Here is a 24166-nt window from a genome sequence, read left to right on the forward strand (position 1 = left end):
ATGAATGTGGAATTTAGCTGGGTTTCTGGATCTAGATTGTGGCAGAAAACTCAATAGTCACTAGACGGCAACCAAGAGTTTGGGCTTTCTGTATCTCCTGGCAGCCATTTCTTTGCCGCCATCTTTTGATAACTGCGGAGTACGACATTGTGGAACTGTTGCCAATTTGCCATCTGGATTAGAAAGGGGGTGCACAGGAAGTGGTCTTACATCGTCGGATCCCACTTGGAGAGAGGTCCATGGTGTTGGGCAGAGGTCTCGCACCGAATCTACTATATCACCTCTTTAATCCGGACAGGGGCGTAGGCTGTCTTTGCGATAAATTACTTTTTGTTATAATTAACTGAAAATAAATCAGTGGGATGCTGACATTTTTATTATACCTTTAATTTTTTTGATGCCGCCCAACTCTGACATTTTGTAAAGCAATGCGCCAGTCTCTGGCATCATCTAATTCCTGTCTCTTGTTCCATGCAAACTGGCATTTTTAGAAAATAAAACTATTGGGAGGAGTGTGTGTATGTGTGTATGTGTATGGCTTCCATCCAGGGTTGGCCTTGGAAATCTGCCCACCTCAGGGAAAGTGGGCTGGTAGAGAACATTCTGGGGTGTGTGTGAACACAGTATCTTTGAGGAGACGAGAGTTTTGTAACTGATAGGGTTGACTGGAACAAAATGGATGAATATTGTTTGTTTTATTATAATTGGGAGAAGGAAAAAAAACTTTTGTTTTAAGTGTAATGGTGGCAGAACCAAGAACGAAAAAGGGGATAAACCATAGAAAATATAAATTGAACATGAATTTATGAATGATTATTTGAATGATATAAATATGTTTTATTACCGCAAATATGACAAGTACTGTATATACTCGAGTATAAGCCTAGTTTTTCAGCCCATTTTTTGTGCTGAAAAAATCCCCCTCGGCTTATACTCAAGTCAGATTCCCCTCTGAAAAAAAAATGGTGTGGAGTCGCGGCCTCCGGCGGCAGCGACTCCCAACAGCCCCAGCCAGGAAGGGAAAGGCAAAAAGCGCTTTGCCTTTCCCTTCCCGAGGCGGCGGGACTGGGGCCGCGCCGGCGGTAGTGACTCCTGACTCAGGGGGCCTCCGAGGGAGGGGAAGAGAGTGACTCCTGCCTCCCGCTGTCATCATCATCTTCTTCTTTTGGGTTAGTGAATCAATTAAACCTTTCATGATAGTGAGATCGTTTCCCAAATTAATTATTTTTATTTTTGAAATTTACCAGTAGCTGCTGCATTTCCCACCCTCGGCTTATACTCGAGTCAATAAGTTTTCCCAGTTTTTTGTGTAAAATTAGGTGCCTCGGCTTATATTCGGGTCGACTTATACTCGAGTATATACGGTAATATAGAATTTATAATAAAAGAAGGGAAGGGGAACATTGAATAATGAAGAGCGATAATCCGTATTAATATCAAATTATGCAAGAAAGTTAATAATTACCAAGGTGAAACTATTGTCAGGTTTGTTATCAAATGTAAAATGATCTAGAACAGTGGTGGCTAACCTTTTTGGGCTCCCCTGCCAGCACCCAGAAGGCAACGCGCCCTTCCTCTCCGCGCATGCGTGAACATCACCCCCACCCCGCCCCCTTACCTGCACTGTGCATGCATGCACCTCCTAGATGATTTTCGGCCCCTTTGAAGCCTTTTTCGGCCTCCCTGAGGCTCGGGGGAAGCCTCTGCAGCCTTTGGAGGCCAAAAAACGGCCCTTCCAGAAATACCAGAAGTGTCAAAACGGGCCTGTTTTTCGGCCTCCAAAGGCTGCAGAGGCTTCCCCCGAGCCCCCGGGAGGGCGAAAATGGCCTCAAACAGGCCAAAAATCAGCTGGGAGTCGCGCGCATACGCAGTGCAGGTAAGTTTGGCTGGGGCTCGCATGCCCGCACAAATGGCTCTGTGTGCCGCCTGTGGCACGCATGCCATAGGTTTGCCGTCACGGACCTAGAACCACAACTGTTCACACAATGATGTGCATATAGAAAGAAAAAAAATAAACAAAATGTATTGCAAAAATGAGCCTTAGACACCTCCTCCCAGGAGTGCCGTATACAAGTGAGCCCCCGACATCATCTTTAAGATGACTTAGGTGCCCCATCTGACAAGGAGATTTCATACTCCTTTAACTCGAAAAGGCAGAGATCTTACACAGGGCCGGGGAGATTTTTTTACCCCGGATTAGACTGTAGACACGGATCAGAGGATATTTGATGGCTTCTTACGGCCAGAAGATTAGTCCTTTGACATTTGGAAGATGAATTTATAGTCCCGAATACTCAAGGGATGGAAGACCTGCTGTTACTCCCAGCTCATGAATGAGTGGCTTCTCAACGCTGAATTATCTATGGATGTTTGCAATGAAATACAGTCGACTTTTACTGAAACGGTTCTGTAAAACGTCACGTGCAGGTAGTCCTCCAACTTAAAGCAGTTCATTTAGTGACTGTTCAAAGTTAAGATGTCAGTGGAAAAAAGGAACTTGCCACCATTTTTCACACAACTATGGCAACATCGTTGATTGGCTTAACAACTGTGGCAAGAAATATCTAAAATGAGGCAAAATTTGCTTAGCAGAGGTCTCATTTGGTGACATAAATGTTGCATCAAGGACTACCCCCATACACATCTGAATGAATTCTGGGTGTGTGCACGTATAAGAATTTCATACCGTTTTTGTCCTGTGGCTTCTTTTTCCTTCTTTTCCTTCATTTTTTTTTTTTTTTTTGTTATTTTTTTTTCCTCTTCTGTTTTTTTAAAAAAAACAAAAAAACATTGTTGCGTGCTTGTTTGGCGAGAATTGAGAGGATCTACTGGCCTCTACTCGTGTTTCTCCAAATATAAGACTGCATCTTATATTAATTTTTGCTCCAAAAGATGCATTAGGACTTATTTTCCAGTTAGGTCTTAATTTTCTGGGAAATACGGTACTAAATTAATTTAAAACTCGGACCACACATTTTGTGAACAGTTTTTATCCCGGAACTATAATTGCACTTAGCAATGAACTTAAGGACCACCATCAGTGAGCTGTTGGACAGTATTACTTGGTCTGTTGTGTGGATGCTTGTGTGTTTTTAGGGGGTGGGGAATTTTTGGTGGGTGGAGTGTGTATTTGGGGACTGTCGTGTGTGTGTGTGTGTTGGTTCTGGTCTCTGGGTGTTATGTGAATTTCGTTGTATGTTATACTGTGAGGTTCTCACGGGTATTTGTATGTGGATCTTTGGTTATTCGGGTTTTCTCCCGCGTAAGATTGGAATCAGAACACGGCCAACCCCCCCAACCAATCAGAACACAACCAAACCCCCTACCAATGAGAACACACCCCCACCCAATCAGAACACAGCCAAGCCCCCACCCAATCAAGTCACACCCCCACTACCAGTTAAAAGGAAGAAGCAGCTGCAAGCTCACATCACTCTGAGAAGCACAGAGCCGAAGACACAAGCCTGAAGATGATGAATGAGACTTCATCGAAACGTTGCCTAGATACTTCCAATCTTACGCGGAGAAAACCCAAATAACCAAATATATATATATATATATATATATATAGATAGATAGATAGATAGATAGATAGATAGATAGATATAGATATAGATATAGAGAGAGCCAGCCTATAGAACAGTCGCACCGCCGGGCTCGCTGAGTATCGATATGGCGGCTCGGCCAGAGGAAGGAAGGCAAAGGAAGAGCCGCGCGGCCTATAATAGCAGCGGCTCCTGGTTTGTATGAGGCGGGACTGGCCGTGTGGAACCGCGCCATGTATGTATGTATGTGTGTGTGTGTGTGTGTATATATATATATATATATATATATATATATATATATATATATATATATATATATATATATATATATATATATATATATATTATATGTGTGTTTTCTGGCTGAGGCTCTTAACTGGACCTTATTTTTGGGTAGGGCTTACATTACAAACATCCTGGAAAAATGCTAGGGCTTATTTTCTAGTTAGGACCTATTTTCAAGGAAATAAGGTATTAAATGCATTCGTCTGGCTGAGGCTCTTAACTGGGGCTTATTTTTGGGGTAGGGAAAAATCATGCTAGGGCTTATTTTCCGGTTGGGTCTTGTTTTTTTCGGGGGGGGGGGAACACTGTATTTATCTCGACCCTCTGTCTCTGCAGAACCCCACTTCGTGGGCTCGGCATTCGTCCAGGAGAGCAAAGGAAGCGATATCGGAGATGATGACAAAGTTTACTTTTTCTTCAGCGAGCGAGCGGTGGAATATGATTGCGACATTGACCAGGTGGTAGCCCGAGTGGCTCGGATCTGCAAGGTAGGCAGTGGCGCTTCTCTTTCTGAGGACTGGAAGGACTTCTGAACAAAACTTGGGGAGTTAGCGTAGCTCACTTAGCAACTGTTTCGCTTAGTAACAGGAATTTTCAGCTCAGTTGTGGTTGTCGGTCAAGGACTTCCTGTAACATACAGTGATGACGTCCTACAGCCATATGGCGAACCTATGGTATGTGTGCTGGAAGTGGTACACAGAGCCATTACTGCCAGTACGCGAGCCCTTGCCCAGAGCAGGTCTACTGTGCACCCGACAGCTGATTGTTAGGTATCTGGCACGCATGCATGGAGGGTGGGGGTGTGTGGGAGAGACGTGAGGCACAGGGGGTGCACGTATGTGCAGGGGGTGTGGGGAAGGACCCGCGTGCATTCCCTTGCGCACAATTAGCGGCACAGGAGCCCCAAAAGGTTAGCCACCACTGTCCTACAGTCTTTCCTCATGTTCCCTCTAGACGTTGGCGTGGGAATTGCAGTTAGGCGCTCCTGGTTGGGAACTCAAGGGCAAGAAGATAGCATCTCAAGGCCAATCAGGGTAACACAGAGGGGAGATTAAGTTGTTCAAAGGCCGTTCTCTTTTCGGTTGGTGCAGGGCGATGTTGGCGGTGCCCGTACTTTGCAGAAAAGATGGACGACGTTTCTGAAGGCCCGGCTGCTGTGCTCAATTCCAGAACAGCAGCTGCACTTCAATCGGATCCAGGGGACCTACACGCTGAATGGCGATCACTGGCGTGAGACCAGCTTTTTCGGGGTCTTCCAAGCACGCTGGTAAGGCCCAACAGGATTTTTCAGAGAACAGCAGCCCAACGGCCTTTTGTTCTAACAGTGCCAATAAAATTGAACGTTGGCTACAGATTATTTTAAGCAGGAGACACCACTGGATTCACCTCCCCTTTTGTCCTGACCAAGGCTTCCTGAGACTGCAATTAAGCACACGCTTAGTCCAAACAACTCTTGTTTTATTTCAACGCTGGGAATTATGTTCATTCCCAGCCCGTAATGAGTCCCAAACAGTCCCTCGAGATAAGCACCCACCTTTCTCTCCTTTGAATTGCTGCCAACAACTAGAGTGTCAAATTAACTGTAAAAAGCTAACCAGAGTACAAAGTCCACACAGTGCTTCAAGGTTTAATCCGAACAGAGCAAACGACATTGCTTCCTGCAAAGGCTCCTGTCCCTTTGTTCCTCCTTTACGTCTTATGGGAGGAGCCAATCACCTCCAAACCTTACTCCCGAGTTGCCCCTTTTGGCTTAACTGTTCTTGCCTTCTGGCAGCTCTGCGCACGCGCGCACTGGGAACAGGCTCCCCATGTTCATCTGCCTCGCTGCTGTCAGATTCTGGAGGCTCCAGAGTCAGCACATAACTCTCAGATGGCCCTGGCCCCATCTTTGTGTCATATGCAGGACTCTTGTCTGAGTCCTCCCCAGACTCCCGGATTGCCCAATGTTCCTCCCCACTGTCCGACTCTGCCATCAGCTCCGCAGGCTGCCGGCGGACCACAATACCTTTGAAACTTGTGTTGCATTAAGGCTGTGAAGGAATCTATTGTGGCCTGTTGGCCTCTGGCCCCTCCAGCAGCCAAATCGGGGCAGGAGTGGGAGTCAGGATCAGCATCAAGGCAAACTTGAACTCTCAACTGCATGGTTTTCTTTCTGTTTCTTGCAGGGGTGACGTAGATGTTTCTGCCGTTTGCCAGTACCAGATCCTGGATGTGCAGAAAGTCTTCGAAGGTCCCTACAAGGAATACAGTGAAATTGCTCAGAAGTGGATTCGTTACTCCGACCAGGAACCCGTTCCCCGTCCAGGCGCCGTAAGTCCCATTTCCCCACCAAGGCAGGTACCCACTCACCCCCCATTGCTGGCTGGAGAATTCCGAGAGTTGAAGTCCATCTTAAAGTGGCCAAGGTTGAAAAACACGGCCCTAGATAATCACATTTTGTTGTGGCCTGTCGGCTGCTGGCCCCCTCCAACAGCCGAATCAGATGAGGAGCAGGCGTGGGAGTCAGGGTGAGCATCAAGGCAACCTCAGAGCTCGGAGGGAGAAGAAGGAGTGGAGCTGGCAGAGAGAGAAAGAGAGAGGGGTGGAGCCTGGGCCGTCTGTCTGCCCTCAGATGGAGAGTCAACAGCCTCCAGGTCTGGAGGTGGCTGATGAGGAAGAGGAGGAACCGCTGGGTCCAGTGCCTGACACACAGAAGGCAGAGGAGAGGAGAGCAGTGGAAATCTATGAGCCGGTCCTTGGGAAGGAAGAGCCACTGTTGCTAGCGAAACCCCACCCTAGCTCTGGGGATAAAGGGCAGGGGGCGGATATGTATAGATGTGGCAGACAACTATTCATCTCCCGGCCAGACGGACTTGTTAGCCTCCAGTGAGAGAATTTTTTTTTGCCTGGCGCTCCTAATAAAGGAATCTTTGAGTTAACTTCAGAGGTTTTGTCGTGTTTGGAGAGCTGGATCAGAACACACATCTTCTAGGCCATCCCTGTCAGGGAGACCCATCCTCTTGAACTGATAAGTTTTTGCTAAGTCTCTATACTTGAAGCTCTAACCTAAATCCAGCTTCTCTTGTCCGTTTTTGGTTCCAGTGTATCACGGATTGGCACCGTTACAACAGTTTTTCCACTTCTCTGGAGCTCCCAGACAACACCCTGAATTTTGCGAAGAAGCATCCTCTGATGGATAAGGCCGTGCCCCCGCATGGCAACCAGCCTTTGCTGGTCAAGAAGGATGCCAACTTCACCCAGCTCGTGGTGGAAAGAGTTCACGGGTTGGATGGCAAACCGTACGAAGTGCTGTACATCGGGACAGGTATGAGCTGAGGGAAGTTAGAAATAGCACTTAGCACTTAGATTTATATACCGCTTCACAGTGCTTTTACAGCCCTCTCTAAGCGGTTTACAGAGTCAGCCTCTTGCCCCCCCCTCTTTTCCTGTATCTTCTGCTGACTCTCTCATAAAAGTTAATCGGAGAAATAGTTTGCATTTATCTTGCCAGCCTTCGGCAGATATTTTCCCTTAAGTTCTGCTAGTTAAAAAAAATTGATCAGAGACAGGAGACAAAATTTTAGAAGGGTTCGTGGGACGACAGATCTTTTTTCTTCTCCTCCTGTTTTGTCAACCAAGCGTGAAATGCCCCTTTGGAGACAAAGCTCTTTTCCTCTGCCATTTTTATTATTAGCAATTTCAAAGTGAGTAAATCACAACACTCTTCATCAAGGAGTATATTCCGTCGGCAGCGCTGTTTTTTAATTGCTTCTTCTAAACCACTTAGCTGATTTTTTTTTAATAAACAAATCCTTCTTTTGATGCGTTCAGCAGAAAGTGATTAAAGCAGGAGGGGGAAAAAAGGAACAGCAAAGCAGAGAAGTAAAAAAAAAAAAATGCAATAACCCCAACAGCTCATTTGAAACCCGGTCCTCCTGCGTTTCATCTAGCTGGACTGCAAAAAAAAAAAAAAAAAAAGCCGCTGTCTCTAAAGAGAAGCCAACATAGATTAGGTCTGCCGAGCAATGCAATAATTATGACCGATGTTTGGATGCAGGGAAGCTGAACTGCCTTCATTTGGAAGGATGGGAGCACCCTAAGTGCCATTTACGAGGCCGGTGTGGGAATTGGATGTATCTGGTAAAGACAGGATGAAAGGGGGATGTTTGTTTACTCAGAGCATTTAAAGAGCCATCTGAATCGAACTCTGCAATTTCAAAATTGTCCTGTTGTTCTCTGTTCGATAACCACGCCTCTCTTAGCTGGGTCAAACCTGGTAGATCACAACGTAGTTGGGTCCAAGTGGTAGCTAATGCCTTAAATTTGTGGGAGGGGTTGGGTGAGGGGTTGGGTGAAGTAGTGGGGTGCCCTTTTTCAAGAGAACTTGTTCAGCCCTCTTGGAGATGCTGGGGTTGACATTCTGTACGCAAAGCTGGTGTTTTCCACCAAGCGATGGACTTTCCTAAGGGAGGGGAAGGTTCTTAAAAGTCACTGAATTGTCTCCCGGTCTGGTTTTTGTGCAGAGAATGGCTGGTTGCACAAGGCGGTGGCCTTGTCTTCAGGTGTCCATCTCATAGAAGAACTGCAAGTTTTTGAGGAAGCTCAGCCCATCAAGAGCCTGGTGTTATCTGTCCCAAAGGTAAGAATGGTCCAGAATTCTTCGTCTTCCAGAATTCAAAGCTTCCAGAATTCTTAGTCTTCGGCCACCCGGAGAATCAGAAGTCCTGGTGCTGTGGGGGAAAATGGAAGATCTGCAGGTGGGGCTCAGGAGGGAAGCTGGTAGGCTGACCTGTGCACTGAGATGTCGTGGCGCATGTGCCACGAGTTTCGTCGCACCAGATTTACCAAGAAGTTGAAATACAGCGGCTGTGGTTGCGTGATGATGCCTTCAGACACACCCCTGAGGTGTTATGGTGGATCTCTGCAGACACTCCTAGGGAAAATTGAGACCTAAGATAAAGTTGAAATGTCAGATAGCACTGATGCTTCCTCCCAGGGCTCACCAACCCAACCCAGAATGAATGCAGCAGGTTAAACCCATTATCTTATCTCTGATCATTGGTATGCAAAGGCGCCTGTTGGTGATAAGGATCTGGTGGAACAAAAGCCACTGAAGAAGAGGAGAAAGTTACTTGTCAGGAACTGCGAAGGCGCGGCCGAGAACCCAGATTCACAGAATATGCTGTGCCCAAGGCCAAGGTGGCTTAGCAGAATGGTTCAGTTCCCCCTCACATGGCTGCACCCAAGTGAATCAACTGGTTTAATGTGATGTTTTGGGTCACCCAACAGGCTAAGGCACTGTCTGGGTGTCAGCATTCCACCTCACCCATTGAAAGGAGAACTCCGAGGCAGGTAGATTCCTCAAAGAGCAATTTATTGGATACACCACATTGCCCCCAACAATCTGGGTGCTCGTTTTACGCACCTCAGAAGGATGGGAGGCTGAGTCAATCTTGAGCCAGTCAGGATCGAACTGTTGGCAGTGGGCAGAGTCAGCCTGCAATACTGGATGGATAGATGGATGGATGGATGGAAGGAAGGAAGGAAGGAAGGACAATAGCAATAGCTCTCAGACTTATATACCGCTTCACAATGCTTTGTAGCCCTCTCTAAGCGGTTTACAGAGTCAGTCTCTTGCCCACAACAATCTGGGTCCTCGTTTTATGCACCTCAGAAGGGTGGGAGGCTGAGTCAATCTTGAGCCAGTCAGGATCAAACGGTTGGCAGTGGGCAGAGTCAGCCTGCAATACTGGATGGATGGATGGATGGATGGATGGATGGATGGATGGATGGATGGAAGGAAGGAAGGAAGGAAGGAAGGAAGGATGGATGGATGGATGGAAGGAAGGAAGGAAGGAAGAAAGGAAGGAAGGACAATAGCAATAGCACTTAAGACTTAAATACTGCTTCACAATGCTTTACAGCCCTCTCTAAGCGGTTTACAGAGCCTCTTGCCCCCAACTATCTGGGTCCTCATTTTACCCACCTCGGAAGGATGGGAGGCTGAGTCAACCTTGAGCCTGGTGGGATTCGAACTGCCAAATTGCAGGCAGCCAGCAAGCGGTCAGCAGAAGTAGCCTGCAGTACCGCACTCTGACCACTGCGCTTCCACAGCTCTAAATCATGGTCACATGGGATGCTGAGCCAGCTGAGTGCCCAAACTGCGATCATGTCATGTTTGCCATTCTACTGAGCGACACACCTTAGCAAGCTGACAGCCTGACATCAGGGACGGGACGGGACGAAACCGAGCCAGACTGTCCCATGAGAAGTACCATCTGTCTCAAGGTCACAAAAAAGAAGACTGGGACCATTTCCCCAGTAATTTGTGAACAACTAATTGGACATTGATAGATAACCAAGGGGGTTGACCAGGAGCAAGGGAAAGTGAAGCATATCCTTTGCGCGCGAAAATCTCAGATCCGGCGTTGCCTCTTCTGCAACCACTTCTAACTTTAGTAAAGCATGCGGTACTTTTGGCTAAATATGGATTTTTCTTTCCTAATGGACCACATTGGGACGGATGATTGCGGTGATGGGGGTCAGCTATCAAAATGTTGAATCCAACCCCAAGTATCTTTTCAGGGGTCCATCATAACTTTGAGCAGTCATTTAAGTGATCGGTCATTAAGCAAGGACGACCTGTAATCCTTCTTTTCTGTCCTCAGAGAGTCCTTTTTATTGGCTCCGACACACAAGTCATCCAGGTCCCCGTGGCTAATTGCAGCAAGTACCGGACGTGTTCCGACTGTATTCTCGCCAAGGATCCTTACTGCGCTTGGACTTGGAACGGAAGCCGCTGCGTCCGGATTGATGCATATGATGGGTAAGATGCGATGGAGTAGCTGGGGCGGTTTACCGAGCTTTTTTGCTCCCTTGTGTAACCATAAGGTCTAGAAACCTGATCTTTCTAAATAAGGCTGTCCCCTTTGAATGCTAAAGGGTGCGTTCGAACAGGGAACTTGTACCTGCTGCCGCCTTACGCTTTCTTGTACTCCACTACTATGGGGTAACAGACTGACACGAACTGTTGGGAGAGGGGAATGTTTGGGTGGGTGACAGACTGCCATGAACTACGGCAAGGGAGGAATGCTTGGGGAAATGAAAGTAACTGTTGTATCTCCTTAAGTTGCTCCCTCAAGGTCACTCAGCTGGGGGAAGCAGGAGGCCACATACCAAACTACTCTTTGACCGAGGTTACAAAAACAGTAATTAATTGCACTAATGCAATCCATTTGATCTCTAATAAACTATGCCTTTCTCAACAAATGGAGCCAAGGATCATTTTTATTCAGAATTGTGGCAGGTTTGACAGCGAGTCCAGTTTTGGTCCTGTTCTTTCTAATCCTTAGATCAGTATTTCTTGGCCTTGGCTACTTGAAGATGTGTGGATTTCAACTCCCAGAATTCCCCAGCCAGCTTTGGGGAGCACGAGGGAGTTGAAGTCCACACACTTTCAAGTAGCCAAGGTTGAGTGGCCAAGGTTGATTGCCTTAAATTATTCCTCAGGGCTGTTGTCTAGCCTTGTTCTGTTTCTCACACGCCAGAAAATCATAGGATGGATATATATATATATTTTTGGTCTTTTACAGGACCTCTATATTGTTCCAAGATTTGGGAATGGAGCCCATGATCTGTAGCCCCTTGCGTTCTTCCAGACCAGGTCAGTCCTCCAAACAAATGTTTGATTATTTTTCACTGCTCTCTCCTATTTGATTGTCTGTGTGTGTAGGCGAAGAGAGTTTTATGCCTATTGTCTTGAGTGTCCTAAAAGATAACCTTGAAGAACCCCATTATCAACACAATGGCGCCTTTTGAAAAGCTAGCTCAAGGACTGATGGAGATTGGCCTTTGATTTGGAACACTTTTTTAAAAAAAGAAATATTGAGAAAATCTCAGTATTTATATCTACCGTGTTTCTCACAAAATAAGGCCGAGCCTTATATTTTTTTGACCTCCGAAAAAACGGCTAGGCCGTCTTTTCAGGGGTGACTTAATTCCTCCCCCCCCCCCTTGCATCCTCAGGTGGGCGGGCAGCGACAGTTTGGATGTTGACCTCAGCGTTGGTGGGGCACTTCGTATTGGGAGACCTTCTGCCACCATTGCTTTCCCTTCTCCCTTGCTGCCGCGGCATTTAGAGCAACGCTGTGGTGTTTGGCGCAGCCACGTGTGGACAGCCAGGGCTCCTCCCTGCAACCGGAGCCCGGCGGAGACACTCGGCTTCAGGCGCTCCTGTCGCCGCCTTCCCTTTGCCTTCGAAGGTCAAACCAATTATTTTAAAAATGACGCCCTACGACAACAAAGACTCCCCTGCCCGAGAGGGCAGCGCAACCCCACGTGGGGAAGCGAATCTCCCGGGGCCGCAGCGCAGGATCGGCCCACTTCGGGAGAAGCGCCCAAGCTTGGGTCAGCCCAGCTCTTTCGCTTGGCAGGCGGGCGCACACCCGTAGCTCGCTTTCCCGGCTCTGCCAGCCCGCACAGCTCTGGCGCGGCCCTGATGGGATGAGCAGAGGGTCCAGCAGGGAGGCGCTCGCTGCCTTGGCAAGAGATCCGCCGCCGGGCAGGAGGGCCCGCCTGTCAGCTGTGCTGGGCGCCCCAGGCGAAGCTCTTCGCCCTCTGCCCGGCGCCAGGCAGGGATGGCGGCTAGGTGCTTCTCCCGGGGTGGGCCGATCCTGTGCTGAGGCCCCGGGAGATTTGCCTCCCCACGTGGGGTTGGGCTGCCCTCTCAGGCAGGGGAGGCTTTGTCGTACCAGTAGTAGGGCGTCGTTTTTAAAAGAATTGGCTTTGCCTTTGAAGGTGAAGGGAAGGCGGCGACAGGAGCGCCTCAACCCGAGTGTCTCCGCCGGGCTCCGGTTGCAGGGAGGAGCCCTGGCTGGCTGCACATGGCTGCGCCAAATGCCGCGGCGTTGCTCTAAATGCCGCGGCAGCAAGGGAGAAGGGAAAGCAATGGTGGAGGAAGGTCTCCTGAAACGAAATGCCCCACCAACGCCAAAGTCAACGCAGGCAGCACCATATCCGGGTATGCAACAAAACGACTTCCTAACGGCAAGCCCCCCCCCCGCCATCCCCCCCCATTTCGCATGTTTAATATAGGTCTTAATTTGGGGGGGGGGAGGGGCTTAATTTGATTTTATGCTGATAAAACATGCTGGCCCTTCCTATTGGTGGAGGCCGTATTGTTGGAGAAACACGGTAGAAGCAGGAGCGGGCTTCAAAATTTTTTGCAAAGGGTTCTCTACCTGGTTGCTGGGTGGGCGTGGCCATGATGGGCATGGCCTAGTTGGCCTTCACCATGGTGGGTGGGTGGGGGTTCACCCTCCCCGGGCTCCGGAGGCTTTTCTTAAGCCTCCTGGAAGACAAAAACGGCCTCCCTGGGCTCCGGAGGCGCTCTGGAAGCTGGAAACAGGCCCATTTCTGGCCTTCCTGAACTTCCGGTAGGCCCTGTTTTTTGCCCCCCTCAAGCCTCAGGGCATGCCCTGCACTTACCTGCATCCAAAACGGGCCTCCTGGGGATTCCTAGGAGGAGTGGGGCGGGGTGGGTGGGGCCAGCCAGAAGTGGGATTTGGGGGTTCTCCGAAATGCACCGAATCTTAGCTTGGGGCTCTCCCGAACCCCTGCGTACCGCTGCGTACAGCCCTATCTAGAAGTCCACACCCCAACGCAGGGGCCTTTTGTGGTGTGAACAGTTCCATGTGGTGGGTTAGGAAGAGGAGTGGTTAGAGGTCCTCTGCGTGTCTAGCGGAGTGAGACAGAATGAACTCTGGGCAGGATCAAAAGTGTAGCCTCTCGTGCACGCAGCCCTGTGATTGCAACCGGTTTCTCACAGTGGCTGGGTACTTATGGCAGACAATACCGCATAGTATTACCTGCGCATCAAACGCAAGCTGCAGGCTCATACCTCATAAACTAGAGAACAGGAACGTGCTCCACATTCATAGCAACTAGGAACTCTGTGCCGCAGGCTTCAGTGGCGGCTGTGAGTTTTGATCTCTTTCTCTCTCCCTCCCTCCCTCTCTCAATCTCTTTTCCTCTTAATCGCTCTCTCTCTCTCAATCTCTTTTCCTCTTTCTCTCTCTCCCTCCCTCTTAAATTCTTTGTCTTTCTCTCTCTCAGTCTCTCTCTTTATTTCCCTCTCTCTCTTTTCCTCAATCTCTTTCTTTCTCTCCCTCTCCCTCTCCCTCTCAATCTCTTTTCCTCTTTTTTTTCTCTCTCTCCCTCTCTCTCAATCTTTTTCTCTCTTTTCTCTCTCTCTATTTCTCTCCCTCTCACTCTTTTCCTCTCAATCTCTTTCTCTCGCTTTCTCAATCTCTCTCGCAGTCTCTCTCAATCTCTTTCCCTCCCTCTCCCTCTCTCAACCTCTTTTCCTCTCTCTTTCTCAATTTCTTTTCTTCTCCCTCTCTCTCTCTCTTTCTTTCTCTCCCTCCCTCCCTCCCTCCCTCCCCCTCTCTCTCTCTCAATCTCTTTTCCTCGCTTTCTTTCTCTCAATATCTCTTTCTCTCTCAATCTCTTTTTCTGTCTCCTCCCTCCCTCTCTTTTAAGTTCAGTTTTCCATTTGCAGATGTGCTTTAAATCTTTTATCCTTGCTGATTTGAAGTAGTTTTTTTTTTTTAAAGGAAGGCAGTTGTTTTGTCTAATAGCTCCTTGGGGAAAGAAGCTTCCCTCCCATATTCCTGCATTCTGTTTGTCTGCCTGTCTTCCTCCTAAATGCATTGTTTTGTTTATTGCAAGTGGTTTTAAGACCCTTCAATCACCAGACTCTAAATGTGTGCCGACAAAACATACTGTCTGTAGCAGTGTAGTAAATCAAAGTTACTATAGCCAAAATATGAAATAATAATAATAGGACTCCTCAGTAGGTAGATAAAAATGCCAAATCCAGTCTGAACATCTGGCTGAGTGTGCAACAAATAATATATCCTCCAACACTACCTGAACAGTTCCTAGGTCCTTGGTTAGGACTCGAGCTGTTGAGCTACCAACCAGCCCCAAAGGCTGTGAATCCCATGAAAGATTAACCAATAATAACAATAACAATAATAACAACAACAATAATAACAACAACAATAACAACTTCAATTTGTAAGTCCCGATACTTTGTGATTTTTTTCTTTTTTTGCTGCGTGTCTGCAATTCGTGCATCACAATACCTGGTGATGCATGAGTTGTAGACATGCAGCAAGAAAAAATCACAAAGTATCGGGACTTACAAATTGAAATTAAGCGACTTTGGAAAAAGAAATCGCGTGTTATTCTAATTGGAGCCCTTGGAGCAATACCTAAAGGGCTGTTTCTTGCTATTTGGAAATCCTGAATTTCTCAGACTTGAATACTCTGATTCTACAAAAAACCCACCCTACTTGGAACAGCTTATATCCTCTGACGCTACCTAAACAGTTCCTAGGTTCTTGTTTAGGACTCGAACTGTTGAGCTACCAACCAGTCCCAAATTCTGTGAATTTCACTAAAGATTTAATAATAATAATAATAATAATAATAATAATAATAATAATAATAATAATAATAATAATAATAATAATAATACAGCTGTGGCAAAAGAAAGGGAAGATGCTCCTTGAAAACAATCCTAAAACAGCACATTGTCGGCACTGACAAAAATCACTATCAGTCAATTGCAAAAGGCAGCTTTACTTAGAACAGCTGACATCCTGTGACAAGACCTTTAACTGCATCACACATCCACATCAGCCTATCCCAGGTCCTTGGGATAAAAATACCCAACCCAGTCTAAACATCTGCGTGACTGTGCAATGAACCACGATAATAAATCCAACATAATTTATAAAATTATCATAGAAACCATAACCACATAAAACCAGAGTGGTCATATTCATCCCCAGTGCAGGGACGCATCCCATTTGAGCCTCCGTCCTGAAATACAAATGCAAATGGTTTTTTTAAAAAAAAGTTTCCTGAATTTTTAAAAATACAGTTGCGGTGCTTGGTAGGATACTCTGGATCAGAGTTTCTTCAGCTTGGCAACTTTAAGATGTATGGACTTCCAACTCCCAGAATTCTTCAGCCAGATAGGAAACCAGTTGGAAGTTGCCCAAGATGGAGAAATACTGTCCCGGAATGGCTTGTCAATTTCAAAAACGTGTCAGTTCTCAGAGAAGCCAAGCTAATCAATTTCAGAATCCCTTCAGTATATGAGTAGTTCTTGACTTACAACCACCATTGAGCCGCTCCAATAGTTCTCTGGCTAAAGCAAGAGATGTTCGTTGAGTGAGTTTTGCTCCGTTTTGCGACTTTCCTTGCCACCACCGTTAATAATTGAATCCCTGCACTTTCTTCAATGAGCAACACGGTCGTTTTAGCGAATCTGGCTTCCCCCCAATTGACTTCACTTGTGAGAAGGTTGCAAAAGGGGACCCTGGGACACAACAACGGTCATAAGATAGGAAGCCCCTGAATTTGGATCCCATGTTCACAGGGGCATGCTGCGGAGGTCATAATTCTGAAAAACGGTCATTAAGTCCAGTGGTGGGATTAAAAAAAATGTCACTACCGGTTCTGAGGGCGTGGCTTGGTGGGCATGGCCATGTGACTGGGTGGGTGTGGCTTATTCTTTTTTCTTTTGCTTTTTTGCAGCCCCCACCCATTTGGGGGGCCTTCTGGGCCTCAGAGGAGCCTCTAGGGGAGGCGTTTTTGCTCCCCTAAGGCTCTGAGGCTCAGGAAGGGGGAAAAAAGCATGGGCGGGGCATGCAACACAGGTGATCTATGCACAGCTGATCTATGCACAGCTGATTGTTGGGAGGGGAAAAAAGAAATACCTTAGGTGAACATCAGGTGGGCAGGGTGAGTGAGCATCGGGCAGGAGGGCGACTGGGTCAGGGGCGTGGCCAACCAGAACTTACTACCACTTCGGTGACCCATGCCAAATCCTTGCTACCGGTTCACGCGATCCGGTGCGAACCGGCTGAATACCACCACTGGTTAAGCCCCACTGCTCAGTGCTGTCTTTGAACAGTCACTGAACGAACTGTTGTAAGTCAACCTGTAGTTGCACAGCGCACGGAAGGCTCCCGTCAGTAGAGCTGATAACACCAGTAAAATATATTCTATTCAACAGAGCATGGAAACAATAATTGCTCCAAAGTGCTACCAGCCGGAGAAATGAACAGATGCTGGAGGGAAGCAAGGACTGGTGGGAACAATGGTTGTATGTTCCGTGAGGGTAGCAGTTGTTGCATTGTCGGTGCAGATGTGGCCCAGCCTTCTCCCTTTAGCGTTCACACGCTGTCACTTTCATCCTCTGTGGGAGCCGGGTGGGAGGCACGCTGGAGGTGATCCACGGCTGGCCACGGTGGGATTGTCTGAATGGAGCCCTGGTGCTTATGGGAACAGACAGCAGCTGTTCCTTGTTCTTCCTCTTCATGGGAGAAGGAGAAGGATTATTGCCTTTGGTCTCAAATTGCAAAGCCCAAGTGTTAAATCCTTGCAGACAAGAACACCTGCCTGCACTATAGTGGGAAGCTGCTGGTGCGTATTTTGAAGCTGCTCCGAGAGAGAAAGCAATGTTCGCTTGCGGTAGGAAAGAACAGTGGAATAATAAAAATAATTAAAACTGACAAGCGTTGTGCAGAGCAAATGGGATCCTTCTCAGATCAGAGACGGTTGGAACAGGAGGTCTTAACTCATCTGTATACTCTCTGGCTGGGCTAAAGGATCTCAGAGCTGGATTCCAAGGAAAGGAAAGGAACAGGAAAGAAAGATTAGGAGTGACATGATAGCAGTATTTCAGTATTTGAGGGGCTGCCACTAAGAAGAGGGGGTCAAATTATTCTCCAAAGCACCGGAGGGCAGGACAAGAAACAATGGATGGAAAGTAATCAAAGAGAAAAGCAACTAGAATTAAGGACAACCTTCCTAACAGGGAGGACAATTAACCAGTGGAACAGCTTGCCACCAGAAATCATGGGGACTCCATCACTGGAGTTTTTTAAGAAGACACTGGACAAGTCACTTGTCTGAGATTGTATAGGTTCTCCTGCTTGAGCAGGGGGCTGGACTAGAAGACCTCCAAGGTCCCTTCCATCTCTATTCTAAAATTCTATTCATACAACATGCTTACAAATACATACAACACAGGCTTCCAAATGCAAAGATTAAACCACCACAGTCTTTAAGTTGCACAACATGCTGAAAAAAGGGGATGAGTTTCCCCCACAATGCAGACCCCCCAAGGGGGAGGGAGGGAGGGAGAGAGAGAGGGAGAGGGAGAGAGAGAGAGAGAGATTTCAACTGATCTTAGCTTGATGCCAGCCTAGACCATAAGAATAATCTCCTTTTTGTTGTCACAACAACCCATTAAAATGATGTAATGGGATCAGACATGGAAGAATAATTGATTACAGTTGGGCAATGTAATTGTGCAAATTTCCAGAGCTCTAAAAGGCATTTAAGTGTAGAATGTTTCAGTGGTACAAATCATTCTCCATAACAACCAATATCCCTGCTTATTTAAATCTACACTACCCTGACGACATAATTCACAAGGAAAGTATTTTCATGTTTATGGCTCTGCCCAGCAGCGCTGCACCCATCAAGGAAGCCAGGAAGCCATAGGAGACAAAACATGGTCACCAAGCTCAAACTCAGTTGCCACCTTCCCTGACAGACCAAAGCACAGGATTGCCATATAACTCGGTGGCATCTCCACAGCTTCTCTTGAGAATGGACCCCAATCTGTCATTTTTAACATGGAAGACCCAAAAGGAGAAAATGTTAAATTCTAGAGATAATCTAAATCTGGAGATGTGATGGTTAGAAGGAATAACAGGGAGGAACGAGAAGAAGAGTTGTAACCAAGACAACAATCAGATAAAAGAAATTTGAGGCTAGGGCAGAAATGTAATTTGAGAAAGCGTCTCAGACAAAAACCTTCCTTAATTCGCATGAAGATAAGGGGTGGGGGCGGTGAAGCACATTGAGACTTGCAAGATTCTGTGCCTGTGATTTTACAATAAACAGTAGTACCGTAGAGGCCTGCATGGCTTTGACTTTCTAGTCGGGTCTGTCGTGAAGGACTGATATGAATTCTGATGACCCAAAGGGGCGTGGCACAAAGGCAACACAGTCAGATAATCGATAAGAGTCCCTTTATTAGCTCCAACTTTGCCCCCAATGTCCAGGTTAGCCTCTGGGCTGGAGAAAAACTCTCCCAGGAACAGCCTTTGGCTGCAGAGAATTAAGTCCAAAACATGGTCAACACAAACTGTAACTATAAGTCCAATCAAGCCAAAATGAGGTTATTAGTCTGGCAGGGCAGGAGCAAGAATTCCAGAAGTGAAGAAATGGCAGGTTGGGAGGATGCCAGGAACGCAAATAACCAAAGTCAATACAAGATAAACTCACTTTTGTTCCCAGTAGACGCCGCACTCAGCCTGCATCTCTTTTAAACTCTCATTCCCAGGTGTGGCCAATGAAGGGAATCAGGGCCCTTTCCTCCCCTGTAAGCCATGCAATCCACGTTGCTCTCTGCATGCCCTAGGATGAAGAGGGGGTGGGCCTGGGTCTTCTTGTGAACTCCCTCTCCCTTGTTCTCCCTGCTCTGCCCAGCCGGACTTTGCCCTTCCCCAGTTTCCTCCACAGCCAATGGAGCCACACTCCCACTCTCTGTCAGCTTTTTGTCTTCCTCCTCGGATTTTAGACTGGGGGGGGGCATGACATGAATCAACATGACATTCCATTAATGGTCTAAATTTAAGTGAAAATAATGTTATGTCACAGCCAAGGTGTGTAGTCCCTGAACAATCCTTTTCAAGGACCAAGCTCTTAGACCCTCAAACTTCATCACTGGAAGTTTTTAAGAAGACACTTTGCAGTCACTTGTCTGAGATTGTATAGGTTCTCCTGCTTGAGCAGGGGGCTGGACTAGAAGACCTCCAAGGTCCCTTCCAGCTCTATTCTAACTTCTAAATCTTACTCCTTTCAAACAGATTCTTAGCCAAACCTGGTATTCTCAGGAAAAGAAGCTTTACTGCTACCTACCATTTCTCCAGATTAGATCCACTTGATTTTTAAAAAAATTGTAATTTTACACTGAAGTATGAACTACAGACCTTCTTGAGGTCTGTTGATCTTGCCTTGGACTCTATTCTATTATTTGTTTTATGAAACAATTTCTAGACCTTAAAACATGGGTCCCCAACCGCCGGGCCTTGGTTCATTCGGAACCAGATCACGCAAGTGGTGAGTGCCCGCTGTTTGTGCCAATGGAGCTGCTCACACTCGTGTGCGTGCCTGCTACTCACACAGAATTATCCCCTCCCCTCCCCTACTGGGCCGCCAAGCCAGAACATTTGGGAACCACCGCCTTAAAGGCGTTCAGCAATTTTTCCCAAGTTACCCTCTTCCAGATGAGTTGGACTTCAGATCTCATCATCCTCAGTTGGTATCACCAAAGGTAAGGCAGGTGTTTGGCTGTACTTACATAAGATATTTTGGAGCCCAGCGAACTAAAAAAACACACAATGTCGTTGCTTTTAAATAATGAACGCCTGTTTCTATAAGTTCTTTGCAAAGTTTCGAATCCTGGGTACAAGGAAGGCTTGTTTCATTGCAGCTCAGGGGATTTTTTTAAAAAAAGGAAAGGACAGGGAAGTCTGAGTGTGCCTGCTGTCACATGTCCATCATGAACAAAAACAAGGCGCCTTAGTTGAGCTAAAGACTTCCTTTGTTTGGTTTCAGTTTTTCAATCGTATTTTCAGGACTTCTCGTGCATGCTGAAGTTTGAAATCTTTTTAATGTTGATAGAATTAACCCCAGTCCATTCTTTTGTCTCATACTTGACTCCTCCACAGGGACCAAGTTCATTTCCAAGAACATCACCGCCATGGTTGGGATGGACCTGGTGCTACCTTGCCAGCTCACCTCCAACCTCGCTAAGGCCTTGTGGACCTTCAATGGGCGGGATTTGGCAGAAAGCCAAGCTTCGGTTGTCTACGATGCTCATCTTCAGGCACTGATTGTCCTGGACATCCGCCTGAAGCATTCTGGGCTGTATAAGTGCATCCAGCTAGAAGAGATGAATGAACTGATGACTGAGAGTTACCAAGTCACTGTGTTGGCTGACCCCGCCCTGTCACTGGAGACCCGGGCTCCCTTGGACAACCTGGGCCTGGTTTGGGTGGTGGTGATTGCTCTCTCGGCCATCTGTGTGGTTCTCCTGCTTGTGGTCTTCTCCCTGAAGCGCAGGCTGAAAGAAGAGCGCGAGAAAGGCTCCAAGGCCATTGAAAGCACCCTTGTCTACCCCATCGAGATGCCCAAAGAGCCCAAGAGCCCCACTTTTATTCCCAGCACCACCTCAGACTCTGACGAGAAGCTCTGGGACCCCGCCAGCTACTACTACTCAGACGGCTCCCTCAAGATCGTCCCGGGTCACGCCGTCTGCCAGAACGGGGGCACCACTCCCTCGCCCACCACGAATGGCATTCCTGGCCAACCCTTGCAGTCTCCCCACCTCCACTCGCCCAACCGCATCAACCTGAGCAACATCCGCGGCTCATCTTCCAACGGCTACATCCGCCTCAATTTGGGCACCGAGGAGCGGCCGGACTACAGTGACTTGGCCGAGGAGCTGCGTCGGAAGTTGAAGCAGAGACAAGCTCTGCCCGACTCGAATCCCGAGGAGTCTTCAGTATGAGCTGCCCTGTGGACTTGTTGGACCAATTACTCAACTACCTCATCTCCTAGGCCAGGGTCGCGGCCCGTCGCCAAAACGACTCTTTTTAAGACAAAGACTCCGGACACTTTTGTAAGAGGCTTCCTCACATCCCCGATTTTGATACACACTGCCAAGAAGACCCCTTTCTCCTCACACCCTCCCGCCTTGTTCAGTGTTCTCCACTGTGCTTCCTTTTGGGGCTGTTCCGGGACTTTGTGAGTGGTGGTCTTCATTCCTTTCCTCTTGGATGTTGAGTTTGAGCCTCTTAGAGACTTGCCTTTGGCAGGGAGACCCCCTGAACCGAACCCACTGCCCTGTTTCTGATCCAGCCGCATGGGGATGGGGGTTGAAACGGTTGTGTGAAAAGCAAGCCGGAGCATCATTCCCCGTGGCATGGTTGCGTTCGGCTTCCTTGCCATGGTTGCCACGTTTCTCTCTTCTTCCTGGCTTGACTGCAAGAGTTGGACTCTGCAGTAGTGATTCTTCCCAAAAGGGTAGGGGACCCAGGAGGAGGGCAAATCAGCCCCTGTCCCAAAGTAGGACCACTTTGGGGGGAAGGGGACCTCAGAAAGGCAGGCGTCCTAAGGAGCCAGAGACCAGGTGTTTGTTGGGAAACTCAACCAAAGAGAAAGGGATAAGTTGGGGGCTGAGGAACGCTCTTAGCCATAGCTTGGCCTCCTTTCTTACAGCCACGTTTAGAAGTGTGTAAAAGAGAGGCACACTCAACCCACCCAAGAGCTTTCCTTTTCCAGCAGCAGGTGAGACACCTTTGGGGTGTGTGTGAGAGGAACACTTGGTCCTGATGTCCTTCTGGAGATCTGAGGTCCCTAAAGTAGGAGGGAGGAGGTAAAACTTTCCAAGCAATTGTTCAGCAGTTTTAAAGAGGTGTCTCTTTGCCCCCCCTTAAACTCTCCTCGCATCTTCACCGAAACATAAAAGGCATCCCGATGTTTTGATCCCATCCCTTTTGGGGACTTCTTTGGACCACGTGCAAAGGAAGAGGTTGTCTGGGGCGATTCCAAGGAAGGCAAGCATTGGGGGAGTCAGTCCCACATGGCACACGCTCTGCTGGTGCCTTGCACATTCCCTTGGCAGAAAAGTGGTACAGGTAGGAGAATACACACACACACACACACCCCCTCCCTCCCAAAATGTGCCATCGGGGCTATTTTGTATCCTCTGCCCTGTCTCCTTCGTAGTGCCCCCTTTCCTGAGGGATGCACGCAACTACAAGAAATTTTATGGGTGCAATTTGCACACTCGGTCATGCCCGCAATGGTGTCCTGCCGACGGATTAAGGGAAACAAGTACCATCACATGTTCCATCCCACAAATTACATTCTCGGCATCCTTCAGTATCATAACACATGTGAAATTCTGTTCCTATCTCTGTGTGTGTGAGAGAGAGAGAAGCTGAGAGAGAGAGAAAGAGAGAGAGAGAGAGATGGAGAGAAAAGGACTTTCTCAACCCAAGGTGCTTCACTGGGTTAAGCAAAGACCTTTGCAGATGTCAGTCATCCAACTTGTGAATCGGTTGGTGGCCACCTTGGTTCGTTTTGGGACGATGTGCAAGCCTGGCATCCATTCGGTGAATTTAGGGTTCCCTGTATTGGGCGAATGTCCAGAATGTCATTGAAATCGGGGTTAAAAGGTATCGTGTGATTACAATCCGCGTCGGGAGAGTGAGAAAGAGAATTGTGCTTTCTCAGGAAAGGAACAGAACCGGATTCTTCTGCCCTCCCATTTTCCATAGGGAGCATGCAATTCCCTACATTCATTTCAAACCCCGCGTTGAAATCGTCTGCGTGGCCCATCATCCCCTTTCGTATCCCGCATGCTTTTCATTCCACCGTCACCGGATGTTCGTTTTCCTCCTTCCTGAAAACACTACTATGTACATAAAGGAACACACTCCCTTATTTCCCCAGCTGAGCTGACCCACCCTGAATTGTAATTTATTTGTTATTAAAATGTATTTATTTGACGAAAATGTACAAATATTTTTATACTAATAATAAAATGAAAAGAAGAAGACGAAATGGGGAGGAATAAAACCCAGGCTTGTCTTGCTCTGTTCCTGGTGGTTAACCTCCTTCCCAGTCACCCATAAGATTGCATTTAGACTTATATACAACTCTACAGGCCTCTCTAAGCAGTTTAACAGAGTCAGCCTGTTGCCTCCAACAATCTGGGTCCTCATTTTATCAACCTCGGAAGGACAGAAGGCTGAGTCAACTTTGAACCTGTGCCAATGAAACTGCTGACAGTCAGCAGAATTAACCTGCAATAATTGCATTCTAACCACTGTGCCACCACGGCTCTTAGATGCTGAATATTTATGCTGCTTTGGGGGCTACCTGTGCTCCACAGCTCCACCAGTTGAATTGGACCGGAAGGGGTAAAGTCAAAGCGGAGTTAATGGAGGGGAAGGAACTCTTATGGAGAGTGTCTATGGAGATTCTCAGTCACTGTTTGGGCAAATCGGTAGCTTAATGGGTAGCTAATTTTATGGCCAGTTTGGTGAACTGGCAAATCCCACCCCTGGCTGCCCCTGCCCATCCCTCCCCTCCCAGGAAGTCCCTACATGGCCCATTTTGGTCCCAGGTAAGTACAGAGCAGAGGCTGGGGGAGGGTGAAAAATGGGCCTCCCAGAAGGCCGGGAACAAGCCTG

General features: G+C 47.6%; 1 protein-coding gene across 1 annotated transcript in view; it reads left to right on the forward strand.

Moving 5' to 3' along the window:
• SEMA4C (semaphorin 4C) overlaps positions 1-23549 on the forward strand; it is an 84602-nt gene extending 61053 nt beyond the window's left edge. Inside the window, exons 8-15 of the mRNA XM_026687546.2 lie at positions 4167-4318; positions 4922-5097; positions 5996-6140; positions 6912-7134; positions 8333-8448; positions 10478-10635; positions 11402-11472; positions 20633-23549. Of these exons, the coding sequence (XP_026543331.1) occupies positions 4167-4318; positions 4922-5097; positions 5996-6140; positions 6912-7134; positions 8333-8448; positions 10478-10635; positions 11402-11472; positions 20633-21474 (1883 nt within the window). The 3' untranslated portion in view covers positions 21475-23549. The remainder of the gene's footprint in view (positions 1-4166; positions 4319-4921; positions 5098-5995; positions 6141-6911; positions 7135-8332; positions 8449-10477; positions 10636-11401; positions 11473-20632) is intronic.
• Positions 23550-24166: the final 617 nt, after the last annotated feature.

This window comes from Notechis scutatus, chromosome 7 (genome assembly GCF_049901735.1).
Source record: "Notechis scutatus isolate UNSWTSFEM ecotype Mainland chromosome 7, rNotScu1.2, whole genome shotgun sequence".
In the NCBI taxonomy this organism is placed as follows: Eukaryota; Metazoa; Chordata; class Lepidosauria; order Squamata; family Elapidae; genus Notechis; species Notechis scutatus.